This window comes from Wyeomyia smithii, chromosome 3 (genome assembly GCF_029784165.1).
Source record: "Wyeomyia smithii strain HCP4-BCI-WySm-NY-G18 chromosome 3, ASM2978416v1, whole genome shotgun sequence".
NCBI classification, from domain to species: Eukaryota; Metazoa; Arthropoda; class Insecta; order Diptera; family Culicidae; genus Wyeomyia; species Wyeomyia smithii.
Genome location: NC_073696.1, coordinates 7,710,808 through 7,731,314, shown reverse-complemented (window position 1 = coordinate 7,731,314; position 20,507 = coordinate 7,710,808). Strand labels below are relative to the sequence as shown.

At 40.0% G+C, this 20,507-nt stretch overlaps 1 protein-coding gene across 1 annotated transcript in view; it reads right to left on the bottom strand.

Annotated features, from left to right (window-relative positions):
• Positions 1 to 2,548: 2,548 nt before the first annotated feature.
• LOC129729416 (elongation of very long chain fatty acids protein AAEL008004-like) overlaps positions 2,549 to 20,507 on the bottom strand; it is a 96,179-nt gene continuing 78,220 nt past the window's right edge. The window contains exons 3-6 of the mRNA XM_055687974.1: positions 3,477 to 3,557; positions 3,209 to 3,392; positions 2,977 to 3,092; positions 2,549 to 2,906 (exon numbers count right to left, since the gene is read on the bottom strand). Coding sequence (XP_055543949.1) covers positions 2,664 to 2,906; positions 2,977 to 3,092; positions 3,209 to 3,392; positions 3,477 to 3,557 — 624 coding nt within the window. The 3' untranslated portion in view covers positions 2,549 to 2,663. The remainder of the gene's footprint in view (positions 2,907 to 2,976; positions 3,093 to 3,208; positions 3,393 to 3,476; positions 3,558 to 20,507) is intronic.

The following is a 20,507-nucleotide window of genomic DNA, read 5'->3' as shown; positions in this document are numbered from 1 at the left end:
AAAGTAAATATTATTCATTTTTTCTTCTTCAAATTTTCAAATTTTCACTTGTTTTCGCATTCTATTGTGTTTCCATCCGCTTAGGCTGATACAAATTTCGAATTCTTTTTATGTCCAAGGTTATCAAAGTTAGCAGAGGGGGTGGCAAAAAAATAAATAACACCGAGACGAAAAAAAAAACAAATATCTTTGATCAAAGTTTGTGTGCAAGCTATGACGTTTGTAACTTGCACTCAAATAAATGTTGAAAAATAACACTTCATTATTATTATTATTATTATTTATTTTGCTTGCTTTTCGACGACACTCTCGCTGTCACCTGACTTGTTTGTTGCTAACTTAAGCATTTATGCTGTCGGAAAACCAATGAAATGAACAAAATGATTTAATGATTTATATCATATAACTTCGATTAGAGCTTCTAACGATTTATTAGCATTTTGCCCCCAACAGCTGTCAGTTTGACGCCGAACACAATCAGCCAGCTCAGCAGAGAGCGCATTCACCTTCGAACCTGCTATGCAAACTACAATTCAATGCACCCCTGTCCGAGATGATTAGCGTCAATCAGTTCCGCTGCTTTCATTAGGTTCGCGTAAGCTAATGTAATGCTGTGTAAAATTCCACCTATTGATGATTGACTTTACCCCCCGTTAACAGTGTAGTAGCAAGTAGGTAGCAGAATAACGATGCCATGGCAAGGTGATTTGTCATCTCGGGCCCTTTGTCCCGCCTCACGTTTCTTCGACGAAACGACGAACGCCTGATTGCATGCGAAACGCGTATTCATCCGTTGTTTTCATTGATGCCACGGCCATATCTGGCCACGAGCCGCGCGCAGTATGTCATCTTACCTTACCAAAACCGTTTTGTTTTTGAAGTAGAATACTTCTCTCAGGAAGGTCGGCTACATAGCGATGTGCAATTAAAATCTAAAACCGAAAAAGGTGAGAAATATGTCCAATTTCAAATGCGAATAAATCGGTTAGTATTCGAAGAATTCCCTTCGTTCTTGCAGCAATAGATTGGAAAATCTTTTAAGGTTCTTCCCAAATGAAGATAATTGTAATTTTATTATGTAAACTATTGTACTATGGAAAATAGTTAAGCTTTGCCAAAACGAATAATTCGACCTCTGATTGGTCGTTATATGATTGCTTCCGAAGCACGGTCGGCAGAATCATATACTTTGCAATTTAAAATATGCTATTGTTTCAACCGAAGCCGCTCATAATAGTTCTAGACAGTGACAACAGCAGTCCTCCCTTAGAAGCAGCAGTGCAGTGGATACCAGCGATAGCGTATAACGGCCACAACTGTGGCATGGCTACGGATAGCGTAGCAGTTGCAGCGGGTATCAGCATCCATAGCAGCTGATGCAGTGAGGCACTATGCGATAGCGGGCACTAGTAAATGCATTCAATGAAAAATTTACTCATTTTGACAACACATGAGCCGTCTAGTTTTGAGTGTTAAATCAGATTTTCACTGTTTATTTTATCACAAGAAATACTTTATTCGCACTGTCAGTGATAACGCCAAGATGTGATCGGTGTCTTATCCGATATTGAATCGAACAACAAATTGTCCTTTTCAGGATGAAATTAAAAACCGGATGATTGAAGAGGTAATATTTTCTCTTGAGTTATTTTACATCTTCAAATTTGTAAAAGTTATAAATTTTACTTCATCTCCGTGTCTCAGAACGTACTAAATTATGTTTTCCATCAGCACGATATCCGAAATATTTTAATTATCTGTATAAAAAATAATTTTTCGCATAACCAAAATTTAAAAATTGTTACGCCCCAATCATGACAAGCAACTTACTATATTATTAAAAATGGTCAATCCTTGTTGAAGCGCAAAATTCGATTGATCTGATTAGTCAACGTTTATGTACTAGAAAAAACGACTGAAATGCAAGCAGCCAGGTTATCTTTCTTGTAAAAGTATTCTACTTCAACCTTGCGGTCGTGGCTTTGCACACAACCCTCCTGTGATATTTTTTTCTCAGCCTGAAATATGGTCGAAAAGCATCGCACTCCTAGGTGGGCGAAAGGTGGACAAATTTCTTTCTAGAACTGCGAGGAACTGGAAGAACTGGTTCTCAATGGAATTTTTCTTCGGACTTTGGACTTGTTGGTTGGTGCTAACGCACCGGATAACATATGCAGTAAAACCAGTTTAGTCGTGAGTCGCCAAAAAAGTTGGTTCTCATTCATGGAATTTGTAATCTGCTGCTTGGAATTAAACGCGGTAAAAGTTTCAACATTTGACACTTTTATTTGTTAACTATTCGGCGTAAAAAACATTTCTACACTTTCGTTCAACTAGACTGCAGGTTAAAATTATCTTACGTAGCTAGGAAACGCCCTTACAGAACGAAGGTTTTCGCACACAACTTTACACTAACCCTATGAGTAGACTTTGTAATGAGCAAATATGCACTTTGTTCTACGAACAGAGAAAGAACTTTTCTCCTTAAATGGTAACATGATGAGGGAAGGACTGTGAACGGGATGAAAAAGGGGGGAAAAGATAAGGGTTGTTTAGTGTTTTTTTTTTCTTCTGCAATTTCGTTTTTTTTCGGAACTGGGAAAAGTAAGTGATAAACCTACGGTGGTGAAATTGGTGGTATCTGGGGTTCGAATCGGGAAAATTTACAGTTCTTTGTCGGCGAGTTTTCCTGCGCTCTCGCGTCGCAGTTTTTCCTCCTCCGCTAGCCGCTTGGCCGCTGCCAGCCGGGCAGCCCTCTTGATGCCGTAGGTCTTCTTGTAGAAATCGTTAAAGAGCATGTAGAAGAAAATGGCATTTGGCAGCGTGAAGCACACGGACCAACGCGGATAGCCACAATCGGTCCACAGCAGCTGGGCAGAGTGGATGAAGGCCATTCCGAATTGGATCTGTCAGAAGCGAAAAAGGTGATAAGTTGTAATGTGAGAGTTGGGGTAAACTTTTTGCTTAGCCATTCACCATTTGCAAATCAGTGATGTATTTCTTCCACCAAAGGTATTTGTGGAATTGTGGGCCCATGGCAGCAAACATATAGTAAGTGTACATCACAATGTGGACGAACGAGTTGATCACTCCTGTGGAGAAAGAAGAAAACACAGCCACGTTTTACGCTCGAAACATTTCCACAAGCTCCTTCGGAAGCTTATGAAAATGGTTCTAGCCAAAAGCAAGTCCAGGAAGGTGAGCAAACCTATAAACGTTCCGTGTCCACCCGGGAAGTACTTGGTGGCACCCCAGGAGATCATTGGCATCACGGTGTGATGGTACAGATGCAGAAAGCTGATCTGGTTGTCCTTTTTGCGCAGCGTGAAGAACACTGTGTCCAGCAGTTCGGAAATTTTCGCCAGGAAATACACGTAGCATCCTCGGGCAACCTTGGGGAGGGGAAGAGTACACAAAATTCAAGGCTTAGAGATAATATCCGCACACATGAAGTTTTGTTTTGTAGAGGACGTTACCCGCATTGCCATCGGTGACTCGGTCCAATCCACCGGCTGGCATCGCCAGCTGTAGTGTCGCAGCCAGGCACCGTCCAGACCCTGCGGGAGGGGAAAGATTGTGGCTATGTTATAAAGAATTTGCGACACGAATGAGAGTAAACAAGCAATTCAATTTTGACTCGAGATACTGTATTTGTCACTTGATGTGACTTGTCAATCGTAACCTGTATTAGTCATTGAGAAATGTAATTAGATTTCTTCGGCTAGGTTTTCCCCGAAAATCTGAGAATCATTTTAGTGATAGTCTCCTGTAATTAAAATACTGTTTTTGCCTTTCTCCTAGAAAGGTATAGCAATCACTTGCAAAACCGAAAGTATAAAAGTGCTCCAAAGGGCCGAATGGCATATATCACTCAACTCTGCTCGACGAGCTGAGCATTTTCTGTGTGTGTGTGTGTGTGTGTGTGTGTGTGTGTGTGTGTGTGTGTGTGTGTGTTTGTGTGTGTGTGTGTGTGTGTGTGTGTGTGTGTATGTGTGTGTGTATGTGCAGATTTTTATTCTCACTCACTTTTCTTAGAGATGGCTGGACCGATTTTGATGAAATTATTTGCAAATAAAAGGTCTTGTTGCCCCATAAGACCCTATCAAATTTTATTGTAATCGGATTTTTAGTTTAGAGGTTATGTATCAAAATGTAAAAATCATGAAACATCATTATCTCTAAAACCACATAACCGATTTGAACGAAATTGGTCTCAAAAGAACGGGCTACCTAGAAAACCCTTAAGTTTTGAATTTCATAAAGATTGAACTTGTGGTTCAAAAGTTATGAAAATAAACGTGTTCTGAAGACTGTTGATTCACACTCATGTTTCTCAGAGATGGCTGTACCGATTTTCATAAAATCAGTGTCAAATGGAAGGTATAATTGCCCCATAAGACCCTATTGATTTGTTTTGCAATCGAACTATTACTTTGCCTGTTGTGTTTATGTTTGTCATCTTTGAGAAAACGAATCAGTTGTGTTTCCCTATTGAGATCGTTCGAAAGAACATTTCGGATTGATGTGTCTTCTAGATAAGTATTTCTAATATCCTGGTATTGCGGGCAGTTAATTAGAATATGTTCGATGGTAAGATCGACACCGCATATAGTACATTGGGGTTTACCTTTCCCTTCAAACAGTTGCCCGTGAGTAACTAAAGTATGGCCCGTGCGAATTCGCGACAGAACCTTCTGTTCTTTCCTGTTACATCGATCTACCCAGCAATCAAGATCTCCTTAAATCTTGCGGAGGAAAGGCGTGTGCTCCTTTCTCCAGTCGAATGTTACGCTTACACGGACACCATCATTCAATTGTCTTTTGATATCGAAGCCAGGGATTTCCCTGGTTAGCATTTTACCTTTTCTCCCCAAGTTGGCCAAACGGTCGGCCTCTTCATTGCCCCGGATACCAACATGACCGGGTACCCAACACAAGGTGACGTTTTTGGGGCATATTGATTCAATTGCCTGTATCCAGGGGTGTTTAGATTTTCCATGTTCTATGGCCATCAGTACGCTGGCTGAATCGGTAAAGATTACCGCAGATTCGTGAGTTAGTTTTAGTAGAGTTAAAAGTGCTTAATGTATTGCTGCAGCCTCTGCAGAAAATATAAAGCAAATATCTGGTAACCGGTAGAAAAATGAGCAATTGTTAAATGCAATACCAACACCGACTTGCTTGTCATTTTTAGACCCGTCTGTATAAACTTGTTCTATGTTTTTGAATTTAGTATTAATGAGCTGCATGAATCGTGAGCGGACTGCTTCTGGGGGATCACCTGCTTTATGAACTTCCTTCAAAGACCAGTCGACTTTAAGCGATGTGTTGTTCCATCTTCTATCCATTACCCGATTGAGGCACGAAACTCTGGGTATGCTGCAGCTTGGAAACCTTTGAGAAATGGGATCTGTTATGGTGCTTACGGAGTATGTGTTTCTGACAGGATTCTCCAGCGCACCCACAGCCCCTCGGACGGTAGCGAGCGCTACCGTGGCGTGAAAAGGAAGAACGCCCGCTTCGAAACAGGCACTGATTGCAGGTGTTGACGGTAGCAACCCTGAACAGAGCCGAATGGTCTTATTGTATTTGGGACCCAGAATGCTAATCAGTGTTTCATAATTTCGTCCAGTAAGTTCAAGCCCATACAGTAGTTTTGATATTAAAATACTATTTCCTACTTGAATCAAAGTCCTACGATTTCCGTTATTGTGTCGTTTACTTATTGTTTTCATAAGTTGAAGTCTTGATTTTACTTCTATTTTTAGTGTTCTGAAATGGGTTTCAAAATTAAATTTCCGATCAATTGTTACACCAAGAATTTTTAGACTTTTTTTGAACGGAATTTCCGTTTCATTCACAGTAACTGGATGTCTCCAAGGATGATGTTTTTTTCTGGCAAATATGACTAATAGCGCATTTTTCCAAACTTAGTTGGAAGCCATATTTTTCCGACCATTTGGCTACCTGCCTTATACTAGTCTGCAGTTTTTGTCTCGTCCTATATACACTTTTACCTGTGACAATTAATATTATATCATCGGCATATACCAGTGGATATATTCCAGGGGGTAAGTTGCCGAAGACGTCATTTATAGCCACAAGAAACAATGTTACCGCTAGTACTGATCCTTGTGGGACCCCGTTAGCTTCGATCTTCATTTCCGATAAAGTGTTCCCCACCGCTACCTGAAAGAATCTATCTCCGAGAAATCCTGCAATAAACCTTCCCATATTACCTGTTATCCCTATTTTTTACATTTGCATCAACACCCCATATTTCCATATTCTATTGTATGCCTTTGACAAGTCTAAAGCCGCTACATCAATGTGTTTCTCTTCAGCTAAAGCTTGATCGACGATGTACCCAAAGTCAGAAAAGTAGGCTCCTGTGCCTCTACCTTTTCTGAAAGCAAATTGTCTGTGATCTAAGCGGTCGTTTTCTTCTAGATAAGTGATCAACCGTCTATTAACCATTCTTTCGGCCGTTTTGGCAATGCAACTGGTAAGGCTAATCGGTCTGAAATCCGAAGCAGTGTGTGATGATTTTCCTGGTTTTGGTATCGGAATTATTATACTGCTTTGCCATTCACGGGGGTAAGGTTTGTTATTCCACACAGCGTTAATTGTTTGGAGGAGAGTTGTTTTTCCTTTTACTAACAGGTTTCTTGACATGGGATAACCGACTCTATCGGGGCCTGTGAAATTTCCTTTGCTACTATTCAGGGCGTAAAGTAATTCCATCATGGTGAAATCGACATTATAACCGATTGATTTTCGAAACTAATACCTGCAGCTTCCGCGGTGGTTTTATTAAATAAAAACTCTTGAGAGTATCCATTGTTAGAAGATATGTTCTCGAAGTATTCCGCCAAGTTATCGGCAATTTCGGTGGGTGAGTCAGTAGTTGTACCATCACTTTTAGTCATGGGCGCAGCTAAGGAAAATTTCTAGGGGGGGCTAGTTTTCATACACTTCATTTAAAAAAATAGGAAAAAGAGTTACAATGCGCCTATTTAAAATGGCATTAAGTAGTGTCGCAATAGAAGACAAAATCACTTCAACTGGGAATAAATCTCCGAAAATGTATTGAGTATCTTGACCAGCTCTTTCAGCTGACACTGTTTCGATATTGAGGCGAACTAGGTTTGGTAAACGCACTGCCCAGCGCGTACCAGCAGTACACCCGTGCTAGTCGGCATAAAATAGGTCCCAGTGTGGTCCAAGGCATAATGCTATATTCTTAACTCCACGTGGAACCGACTGGAATACGAGCAACCATGAGAAGATTAGGGAACCGGTAGGAACTTGGTCGTATGCTGACAGGGAAGCGGTAGTTGTTCTCCTTGGAGAGCAGCTTGTCTGAGCGTCTGTTTTCCAGGGTGGGGGCGGCTCGAACAGCGACTGATCCGAAGTGAACGGTGAACTATGAAATGCGGTGTCTCGCCTCTACACCCGACCCCGGCCCCGTCGCGAGACTAGGTATCGCAGCCCTAGTAAAGCAGCATGCTAAAATAAACATACTACGAACAATCAACAATTGAAAACGAACCGGAATTACCCGCAATGATCTAGTGACGAAATAAGGACGACGATTAGAAGCAAGGTACATGTAACAGTAGATCGCTTAACGCCTCGGATGCCGACCGGATCCTGCTGGATCAGCTAGAACTTCACCAGTTCGGCATCGTTGCGCTCCAGGAGATTTACCGAAAAGGAGAGAAGGTACGGCGAATTTGTGGCCCCAGGTCACAATTTTACCAGAGCGGCGGCACAAACAATGAGCTGGGTACCGGGTTTCTAGTGCTGGGCAGGATGCAGAGTCGTGCGATCAAGTGGCAGGCGTTCAGCGACACGTTGTGTTTGTTGAGAATAAAAGGCCGGTTCTACAACTACACCATCCTCAATGCCTACTGCCCTCTCGAAGGACGTCCCGATATAGAGAAAGAAACGTTCTACGCACAGCTGGGGAAACTCTACGATAGCTGCTCGCGTAGAGACATCACGATCGTCATTGGGGACATGAACGCTCAGGTCGGTAGGGAAAACATATATAAGCACTTCGCAGCTTCCCGCAGACTGGCAGTCCGAAGAACCTGCTCTCCCCAAAAATACAACCACGAAACCACCTGGAGATCACCTGACCAACGTACAACAAACCAAATTAACCATGTTCTAATCGACGGCTCTTTTTTCTCAGACATACAAACGTACGCACCAATTGTGGTGGGGGTATTGGCATGACCACTTCGATCGAGTCTAGTGCGACGTAGTAAAAAGTTGACGATGTAGCTGATACGACCGGTAGTTCTCTACTGAATCGATACATTAACGCTTCTGGCCTCAACGCTCTTGGAGTTTTCGAACAGAAGGTGCTGCGGACTATCTATTGTGGAGTACAGACAGACGACGGATAATGGCGACAGTGCATGAACCATGAGCTGTACGCGCTGCTTGGAGAGAACCCCGTTGCACAGCTGGCGAAAGTCAATAGGTTGCGGTGGGCCGGTCGCGTCGTAAGGATGCCGGACGATGATCCTGTGAAATCACTTCTCTTCAGCAACCCTGTGGATCGAAAGAGACTTGCGGGTGATGAGACGTCTGAGGAACTGGCGAAACACAGCCCAAAACCGAGCAGCATGCCAACAACTCCTTTATACAGCACGAGCCACCACGGCACTCGTCTTATTAGTAAGGAAAGTAAGAGAGCTAGGTTTGAGAATCGATCCTGGGCACAGTACTAGTTCTCAGCCAATTTGTGTTGATTTTGATGCTCTGATAGGAAGTATGGGATGTATTTATATTGACTACAATTATTCTCTGGGAAATTCTAGGGGGGGCTTGAAACTTACTAGGGGGGGCTGTAGCCCCCCTCAGCCCTCCCGTAGTTGCACCCATGCTTTTAGTTATAATCATTCCGTTTTGTTTACGTTTACCCGAGAGTGAGTTTACTCGTCGCCATGTATCTGAAATTGGCACCCCAGAATCTATGCCATCAAGAAACTCTTCCCAACTTTCAATTTTTGCCTTTTTTATGATTTGTCGGCTTTTATTGCGGGCTTTTTAAAAGTCATTAAGTCTTTCTAACAATAGGGGGTGTCCTTCAGGTGTTTTTCTTAGTTTTCTCAAAGCCTTTCTTCTTGTGCGAACTGCTTCTGCGACAGCACGATTCCACCAATGGATAGCTTTTTTTTCCCGGGATAGTGGATGTTTGTGGTATACTTTCTTCAGCAGCGTTTATGATTATATTTGCAAGGTGTTGTGGGGATAGTACAGTGTTTGGTGGTATATTACAATCAACCTTTAATGCGAATTTTTTCCAGTCAACTTGATCAAATTTCCATTTGGGTCGACGAGTCGTTTGAGGGGTAGAGTCATTTAAATTGATAAATATGGGAAAGTGATCGCTTCCATGAGTGTCTTTAGCAACGCTCCAGGAGATCTTAGGTAAAGCATCAGCTGATGCAATTGAGAGGTCAATTGCGGAACTGCAGTTTCCTCTTGAAAATGTGAAAGAGCCGTCGTTTAAAATAACAGAATTGGTCTCTTCTACCGTATCGTTTATTATAATACCTCTTCCATTGTTTCTGCTTGATCCCCATGAGCTGTGGTGGGCATTAAAATCACCTAGGATGATATACGGTGTATCTAGCTTACCAATAAGGTGCGTTAAATGGTGCTGAAGATTCTCAATGCCCCTAGTGGGTATGTAGATGTTGACAATTGTTATTTGTATTGTTCCTAGTAATCGAACAGCGATTGAAAGTAGGGGACTATCGATATCAATTTCTGTAAATGGTTGATCGTTTCTTACAGCTAAAGCAATTGATTGATATTTGTTCGATCCGTGCCTTTGCAACCACTTGTAACGACTACCCATCCATTGCGACAGGTTTATATCCTTTCGAAAGTGGGTTTCTTGTATAGCTAGGACACGTGGTTTATTTAGTGTTAACATTTGTAAATCGTTCCACTGGTTGAACAACCCGTTTGCGTTCCATTGCAATGCTAGAATGTTTTCAATAGAATTACTACATGAGACAATTGAATCGTGAATATTGCAAGTTCTGTCGTTTTCAGAACTGGTCTGAGCTCTAGCGGAAGCACCGTCAGAAACATGATCATAATTATGATTTCTAGAGCATAAAGGATCCATTAAAAGATGATTGGGTGAGTGCGAGGTCATATCATGAGATGTAACAGCTGAATAATAAAAGCTTCCCCTAAAAAAAAAGAAAAGCAAAACTTTGTGCAGATTAGTGAGTTACGTTACCATCGGAATAGCATCGAGATGTTCGGCGTTGTCCTTATTTATTGAGTCATCAGATGTGTCGGAGAGAAACTCGCTAAGAAATTCTCTACTTCCTAAGCGGGTAATTTTGGCTTTAGTGTTTCTAGTTTCTATCTGCATATTTCTTTTAGTGTGCATTTCATTAATAGCGTTTGTGATAATGCTGGAATGTCGTTCCTCAGCTTTCTTCTTAGGTTTTTGTTGTTTAGGTTGCTGTTGTTTTGAAGATAACTTGGTAATTTGTTTGGTTGACGAGAAGTTTTCTTCAGGAATTTGTTGTTCAGGTTTTTCCATTTGTTGCGTGTTTTTACTTTCTTAGAGAATTTTTCTTAAAACACTGATTTCGTGATCTTTCTTGTTTTCCTTCGCTTTGAGTTGTATGTTCTCAGCTACCAGGTCTTCGATAGTGCCATGCTTCTGTATGAGTTCCATCCTATTTGTCGTACTAGATGACGATTCTAGTTGACTAATTCTGCGATCTTTATTAATAATTTCTATTTTTAACTTCTCGAGCTCTAATATTAGGTTGGAAAATTGTTGTTCTTTTCCAGCGGTTGCTACTCCAGTGAACGAGCGTGTGTTTTTACGAGATTCTATCATTTTCTGGCCATCGGGTATGAAACTCCCGAGTCTACCTTAATGTGTTGTATTTCCTTTTCCGTAATATAGGTGGGACATTGTTTACTTGATAGTGCGTGGAAATCGGAGTTACATCTACTGCAGAATGCTAATTGATAACATTTGATCTCATCATCTAAAGTATGTATCTGAGAACAGTTCCCGCATTTTGCTTGAGTCTGCTGGCATCGCATTCGAGTGTGGCCAAATGTCCAGCACTGAAAGCATTGCATGGGGCTTGGGTAGTAAGGTCTTGTCTTGCATCTCACATATCCGAATTCAATGTATTCAGGAATCGTTGTACCGCTGATTGTCGCAATGATTGTACTTGTGATTTCACGCAATAACCCGCTTTTCTTGGCGATTCTTCTAACATCAGTGATGCCATAAGGCTTAAGATAGTCTATTAACTCTTCTTCGGGAATGTCAATGACTTCTTTGCAACTGACAACGAATCGGGCTTTATTAAGATTGGGGTGATGACTAATTTTTACCTTTGTTCCATCAAGTAACGTATTCAATTTAAGTACTTTTCAACCTGTTTTTCATTGCGAACTTTCAAAGCATACATTTTTCCCTGGTTTTCTGTAAACGCACCTTCAATTCTGCCGTTAACACTTTTTTCAATGCAGGACCTCTCCATCCGCTAAAGGCGAAGAATAGAGAGTCGACCACATTCGTTTCTAGGATCCATCAAACTGGGGATTGTCCTCCCCGTATGAGATCCATCGATTTTGTTACCTGAACCCCCACCAGGGTCTAGGAAGTTATGCACACCCGACGCCATTGTCGGGTGTATCGGACCGAATGCACGCTATGATAATTTGTTTCTTAAACGATGACAAATCAGCCACAGAAACTACGATAATTATGCACTTGCAAGCCACGTGTTTTCAGATTGCAGCAATGGCGGTACGAGCCGAGCTCGACAACACTACTATTCTGCTTACTCCCACGAAATCCGATAATTCCTCTTCGATAACTTAGTTAAACCAGTGTCAGCTGTCTAGAATCACCAAATTCGGTGTTATTTGCTATATAGGACCAAATTATGATGCCTCGTGACCAATTATTTCAGAACAATAGAACAAAGGTCATTTATCTTCCCTTTGTTTTACAATACGACGCTTGGAGCTTAAGAAAACAACTACCGATCGCGACGAGAGGTTGCTATCGACTGACTCACTCACTTTTCTCAGAGGTGGCCGACCCAATTTCCACAAAATTTGTGTCAAATGAATGATCTAGCTGCCTCAGAAGACCCTATTGAATTTTACTGTAATCGAACTGTAACTTCATTTGTAATGTGCCGACTTGTGAAAATCACGAAACTTCATTATCTCAGAAACTACACAACCAATTTGATTATTCTTATCAGATGAGCGGGCTAGTTAAGGGTTAACTGATGAATTATGATTGAACACGTGGATTCAAAGTTTGGCTGCCCTACACGTTCCCATTTCATTTGATTATAATCGAACTTAAGCAACCGTTATGTATTAAATTGTTAATAAAACAACGAAAGTCTATTATCTCAAAGATTACATGACTTATTTGAACATAGCTAGTGTCATACGAACAAGTCATCTCTCAAACTTGCAAATAACAAACTTCATAACAATTTGATATGTGGCTCAAAAGTTATGGAAAGAAGAGAAATTCAAAGACTATTTAAAACTATACCTGCTATGATCGATATATGTGGCCTCAACATAATTTAAATGTGATGTCGTACTATTTGAACGTTCCAAGTTCATTGATTCCTTGCGGTTTGTTTGAAGTCTGCAAATGCACGACGAATCGGCCATAAGATATGATCAAAGTCAAATAACAAATCGTTTGAAATGATTGGTTTTATCGAAATGACAACATCCTCGTCTTTCGGCTTCTGTACATCGCCTTAATTCTGAATATATATTCATATTGGGTGGTATTCTGTCATTATCAGCAGACTTTCTGGCATCAATCTGACACCGGAAATACCCATATTGGGAGGTATTTTTAGTTGTTTTCCAGAAACTGAAAGTGGTCGTCTTCAAATTCAAAATAGTGTCCAGGGTCAATGTTTGGTTTCTATGCATCATCACGTTAACGGAAATATCCATATTGAGTATTATTCGGTCATTTCCGACTGTTGCCTATAAGTTGCCATTTAGCAATTCAAAATGGTGCCTGAGGTCAATTGTTAGCTCCTTGCATCATTCTGGTTCCAGAGATACTCATATTGGATAGTATTTGTTTATTTTCGGCTGTTTTCACAAACCGGTAGTCGCCATCTTGGATTTCAAAATGGTATTTAGGATACTGGTTAAAGAACAACTCATATTGGGTGATATTTGGTCACTTTGGACTGTTTTTCAGAAGCCGAAAGTCGTCAATTTGGACTTTAAAATTGCCTGTGAAATCAATTTCTGTCATCTGGGCGTAATTCTGGTTCCGAAAACATTCATATTGAATGGTATTTGGTCATTTCCGGCTGTTTGCCAGACACCGGAAGTCACCATCTTGAAATTTAAGATTGTGTCTGTGATCAATTTTCAGCTTCTGTGCATCTTTCTGGTTCCAGAAATACTAATATTTAATGGGAATCGTCCATTTCAGGCTGTTTTCCAGAAACCGAAAGTTGCCATCTTACAATTCAACATGTTGTCTGAAGTCGATTTGTGACTCCAGTGCATCATTACGGTTCCGGAAATACCCATATTAGGTGGTATTTGGTCATTTGCCGCTGTTTTTCCGACACCGGAAGTCGTCATTTTGGATTTCATAATGGCATTTGGAGACAATTTCTGGATTTTGAACGGCATACTGGTTAAAGAAAAACTCATATTGGGTGGTATTTGGTCATTTTCTGCTGTTTTCAGAAACCGGAAGTCGCCATCTTAGAATTTAAAATGCTATCTGTGGTCGGTTTTCCTGTGTATTATTGTGCTCCTGTGTATTATTCTAGATCCGGATATTATTAAATTGGGTGGAAATCGGGCATTTTTGGCTGTTTTCCAGAAACCGGAAGTTGCCATCTTACAATCCAAAATGTTGTCTGAGGTCGATTATGGAACATATTTGTTACCACTAAAAACATTCACCTGCCAATATGGTTCCATTTAGTTAATTAGTTCGCGAGATGTGCAAAAATTTGTGAAGAAACATGTACTTCCAGAAGAGGGAGGGGCGTCAAACCATTATGGACATATTTGTTACCTCTAAAAACATTCACATACCAAATTTGGTTGTATTTTCTTGATTGGTTCTTGAGCTGTGCGAAATTTGTGTTTCATTTTCATGGGATCTCTCCCTTATAGAAGAGGGAGTTGGGTTTCAAACCATTATGTACATATTTGTTACCACTAAAAAAACTTACCTGCCAAATTTTTTTCCATTTGGTTGATTAGTTCTCGAGATGTGCACAAATTTGTGTTTCATCCAACTATTATGGACATATTAGTTACCTCTTAAAACATCCACATGCCAAATTCGGTTTCATTCGCTCGGTTTGTTTTTAAGTTGTGCAGAAATTTATGTTTCATTTGTATGGGACCCCTCCCTTCCAGAAGAGAGAGGGGTCTCAAACTATTATATGAACCTTTATCGGCACCAAAAACCCCTACATACAAATTTTCACGTCGATCGGTTCGGTAGTTTTCGGGCCTATATAGATTAGGCAGACAGACAGACTTGACTGCATTTTTATATGTAAAGATTACAACATCAATATTTTAGAACCTAAAGAGTGAATATACATTAATTGGATTGAAGCGTTCATGTAAATCTATTTTTACAAATAAAAAATTGAATGAGAAAGGCTGGGTCTGACCGCTAGGTGGATTAATTTAGGTTTTAACTAAAAGATGCAATTTTATTTCACCTTGCATACCAACATCATTCACGTTTAAGAAAAAACTAGGAGAAAGGTTAAAACTTGAACTTCTAATAACCAGCATCAGTTGCTTCTTTGAGGTTAAGTTCTTCAATTTGATTTTGCTACATAAGAAAAATTAAAAAATATCTATATACAAAATTGTTGCCAACTTTGAACTAAAAAAAATTGTGACCAGGAAGCCATCCTTTACGACTACACTGACTACAGCACGGCATTTGACACAATCGAAATACCATAATATCTCTTCAAGCGTCAAGAAATAAGAATGGACCCCAAACTTCTGGTTAGCTCTAGGTATATATGACCAATCGTTAACGAATCGAATGCTTTCAAAGTAAACCTTTGACATGACATTTACTTCACACCTGAAAAATAACTATACTAATTTACGCAGACGACTTGATACTCTTCATAGAGACCATCAACGCGGAAGAATTCCAGGAAGAAATCAATCTATTCTACAGTTGGCGCAATAAAAACTCAATCCAACTTAAAATTAATAGCCAAGCATTTTTATACACGTTTTGTCACAGTTTTTGTGGGATTGAGGGGACTGAAAACGAATGAAATTGCACTGTGACAAACATACACGGCAAAATACAAGTAACGAAAATTTTAATTTTAAAACGTAAAAAAATAACATTTATTTTATCTCAAGCAAAAGAAGTGAACGTATGAAATTCATTCAAGTATCATAAATAGTAAGACGTATGTAACACTGGCGATTTTATTGGTCACGTTGCCCCACAGTACTCCGTGCTCCGTCCTGTCCAACTGCTTGACAACTAGATCATTGCAATGTGACGTCACAAAAAAAGAAAAATTAAGAGATTTGACAGTAGAGACAGAGAACATTTTTTCTTTTTTAAAGTTGAACTCATTGAGAACATTTTTCAATATTTTCATAGAGCTTTGAGCGAATGACTGGGCCGTAATTACTACTACAGAAAATTTATTCAAGCGCTTTTTTCATCGTTTTTTCAAACGTTCATTAATTATCGTCGTCAGTCCTTGGACGTTTTTATCTTGCCGAAATAAAAAATTAATGAAAATTTATAAACTAAATTATATAAAAAAGAATTCTCGAAAAATAAAAACAAACGGACTCACAATAACTCTTAACTCATTATTTTATCGGTTTAATTCTGGTTCAGCTTTTTTTTCTATCATTAGTCACTCTGAAGAGAAGCGTTAATTGGCTTGAAGTCATTCGAAAATAATATTGAGAGTTGCTGGTACACAGTTATTGGTAGAGCACCTTGAACTTCAAAGTTGCGACTGGAGTCGATCTTCGGATTCTGGGTATCATTCTGTTTCCGGAAATACCCATATTAGGTAGTTTTTGGTTTGGTTGCAACTATGGATTTCAAAATTGCGTCTAAGGTTGATTTTGGGTCTCCGGTTTTCAATTAGTTTCCGAAAGTACTCTTATTGAATGGTATTCGGTCATTTTGCGCTGTTTACCAGTAACTTCATGTCATCATTTTTAAACTCAAAATAGCGTCCAAAGTAGATTTCCGGTCTTTTGGCATAATCTCGATTCCGAAAATATCCATATTGGGTGGTATTCGGCAATTTTAAGCTCCATCTTGGAAATCAAAAAGACGTCTGGGGTCGATTTCTGGCCTCTAGGCATCTTTTCGTTTCCAATAGTATCTCTATTCGATGGTATTTGACCTTGTTTTTAGCTCTGATTGGTATTAATCTGCGTTTAAACAAGATTCTACATTGTTCAATAGTAGAAAGGGATCACAACATCACAATTTTCTTAACTTCGGTGGACGTGTAGCTGATTTTCTGATCGATTGCTGCAAGAATGAAGGAAATCCGTTGAAAACTGGCTGAGTTATTGACATTCGAAATTGGACAACTTTCGTGACGCTCTCGATGTTCTCGGTATTTTAATTTGCACCCCTGCCCCAGAAAATAAGACGTAATTCTACGTCAAAGCACGCTTTTCTTTTGACGTAGAATTACGACTTACGGCAACAGGGGCACCATGCAGGGGACCAATTTCATTACAGGGATCCAACTTCAAAAACCAAAAACATAGAGAGCGTCACAAAAATTGTCCATTTTCAACCGTTTTAAGCTCAGTCAGTTTCCAACCGGTTTTCGTCATTTTTGCAGTACTCGATTGGAAAATCAACCAAGCACCCGTCCAAATGCAGAAAGTTGTAATCTGATTGTTCGAACGATTGTACTATTGAAAATTGTCAAGCCTTGTCGAAACACAAATGTCGACCTCTGATTGGTCGCACAATGCTTCCTTCCCTAACAAGGTCGACAGAATATACCTAGTTGACTAAGAATGCGCGCTTTGTGTTTTAAGTATAATTCATTCCATGATTGTGCCGATACCACACGGACGTTGGTTGCTGATCGTGAAGAAGAAAGAAAAGCCGGGTTTCAATTTCTGGCTGATCGTTCTGGGCGCGTTGATACTTAAGCACCTGTCTATCTGGCGGCTGTTATGGAATTTTCGGTAGCTGCAGAATTTTTGGAAATGGCAGGCAATTCTACTAGAGAAAACGGGAGATCTAGGATCATCGGCGAATGGTTATCCGGAATGATGATAATTGAACAAACTTGCCAGTGTTGTTACTGTTGTGAAATATAATAGCACCTTTTGATGCTCTTCAACTATGTGATTGAAGTAGTTAAAATTTTTCATCGTGTGTAAAGCAGGTATTAGACGAAGCAAATATTTGCTATTTTTGGTACGATTTTTATTTGCACAAAATTAAATCTGTATTGAAAAATAGCAAATATTTCCTTCGTCTAATACCTGCTTAACAGACGGAAAACCGCGAATTTCAGCATTTGCAAGCGAGGAAAAATTCAAAATTGCCTCAAGAACGTGTTGGTGGCCCTGAGAAGGACCGGTTATAATTTATACTTGTTCTCGTGCTGGGTGGCAGCAGATAACAGAAATGCAGCACTTACGCTCTTGCGTCTTGAATTAAAACGGTTATATTTTGATACCTCAGCAGAATTTTGACCTTCATACTCATGTCTACCATCGGCAATGTCAAACACGCAATAATCTGCTTTCATACGACACGGGGACGGGAACATTTTCTTCAACCAAGCTGCGCAACACGACACAACACATGTTAATTTGTTGCTTCAATGAGAGTGCTATCGGTCCGGCTCGACAGAATGTCCACAAGAAATCATTTTTGTGCAAACGTGCTACGAAACTGAGGAAAAACTTTAGAAACTGAAAAAAGAGGTGGAGCTTATCAAATGATCGCTCTGAGCCAGAATGAAGAGATGTATTTTTTTTTCGAACGTTGTAGTATGGTATAACTGGAAATGATCAAGTCACACATATTTTTCAAGTTATTTCATTCCACAACATTCGAAACAATTATTGTGTCAGAGCGGATATTGCACGCTATCTGACTATGAAGCATTTATGTAATAATTGAATGAAAATTGCAATTGCAGCAATCGGCCTTTTTCTAAGCTACTAAATGTATTCCGAAGAGCATATTGAATGGTTATCAATAAACTGCAACTGAGGTTTAATGCTGCTGCAAATGTACAGCAGTCAGCACGTTCTGCTCACGATGCTGAGTCTATTTTAGAAAATTCACAACTCTTCATTAACAAGGATGTAACGTCTTGTAGAAGACGGTTAAAGTTTAACATCACAGCAGCTCATGTCTACCATTGGCAATATCAAACACGCAATAATCCGCTTCCATGCGACACGGGGACGGGAACATTCTCTTTTACCAAGCTGCGCAACACGACACAAAACATGTTATTTTGTTGCTTCAATGAGAGTGCTATCGGTCCGGCTCGACAGAATGTCCACAAGAAATCATTTTTGTACATCCGTGCTACGAAACTGAGGAAAAACTTAAGAAACTGAAAAAAGAGGTGGAGCTTATCAAATGACCGCTCTGAGCCAGAGTGAAGTCACATATATTTTTCAAGTTATATCATTCCACCACGTACGAAAAATAATTCATTCCTATTTTCATCCCTATATAAGAGCCTGTTTTAGTCGAAGCCGCTCATAATAGTTCTGGACAGCGACAACAGCAGTCCTCCCTTAGCAGCAGCGGGAGCAGTGCAGTGAGTACCATCGATAGCGGATAGCGGCCACAACTGTGGCATGGCTGCGGATAAGCGTAGCAGTTTCAGCGGATCTCAGCATCGATAGCAGCTGGGCCAGCAGATGCAGGTACAGCGGATACCAATGGCAGCGTATAGCGGCCACAACTGTGGCATGGCTATGCATAGCGTAGCAGTTGCAGCGAGTATATTAGCAACGATAGCAGCAAGGTCAGCTGATGCAACGACACTCCCTTCACTAAAATGCTGTTTCAGTGTGGTAGCGGGAAGCATCAGCAGCAGGCTTGCATGAAGTGAATACATCAGCCAGCAACTTTCTCTAAGGCCTCTGCCATAGTAGACGCGAAAAGCGGCACGAACCGATTCGCTCGGCCGTAGGGTAATGTATCGCTCTACTGATGGCTGTACATTAACCTACAGACGAGCGAATCGGTCCGCGTCGCTTTTCGCGTCTATTATGGCAGAGGCCTAATGGGAAAGTTGTATCATTTTGTTCAGAACAATATTATTGTCGGTAACAGGGTAGAGAATTGTACTGGTACGCGACAGCATTCACACGACAGCAGCAAGATTTTGTGATTGCCATTGTGGAATGAAACGCTACGCGACAGTAGCCGCTCTCGAGGTATCATACGTTCTGCTGTTATCTCTTGCTTTTTGTCACGAATTCAGCATGAACAACAATTCTCTCTCTCACTTGTATTCATATTGTAGTCATTGTGAAGACAATCTCTGGCCCAGTGTCATTGCCTGTAGCTCTCTGTGCTATATATGGCATTTATTACGAATTGAGGTGGATACAATTTACTTAGCATTGATTTTTTATTCGGGTCCGCGAATGTTTATTGAATTTGTAAGATTCATGCGTTTATTGTACTGCTCTTCATTTGAATGTCAAATGCTTAATTTAAATAAAATTTTACCTACAGCGAACTCTTTTTGAAAGAAAAAGTTCACAAGCTAACCCATTCCCCTTCAATGATGCTGCATGGCATCATCTATCATCATCAATATACGAACTTAGATCACAGCTTGGGACTAAGCTTGAAAATTTTAACGATAGAGTGCATACTACTGGTCAAGCTTAACAACGAGCTTATCGAAAAGACTGTTCCCCTAATTTGTAACATGAGAGGATGTGACATTTAACTATATGAAATTTTTCTGTATTTTTTCTAAAGCTTTCGATATTCATACCCAAAGATTCACGCCACTTAAAACTCTAGTTGAATTATGCTTAGATACTTAATTAGTTTGATCAAATGAATGATTTATAGATAAATATTAAAACACATAGATTTTCTGACTTCTTTGTATTAACAAAAAACAGAAATAATAAAATAAATATAATACCGGGTCACGGGTGGTATTCTATCGTATATGTTGTGTCGTACTTGTAACTTTTTCATGTACGCGATTCAGCACGAACGGCTGCTAACTTAAATATTACTTTGCTCTAAAATATATGTAGCTTTCACAAGCATTCGTGTTTCAAGTTACAACCAGTTTAGATCCAAACTAACGACGAAGTTATTAAGATTCAAATCTTCTGGTTTACACGATTGATTTTTTTTTTTTTATTTGTTAGTAGCTTAAGTATTTATGATAAATATTAGTAAATAATGAGTA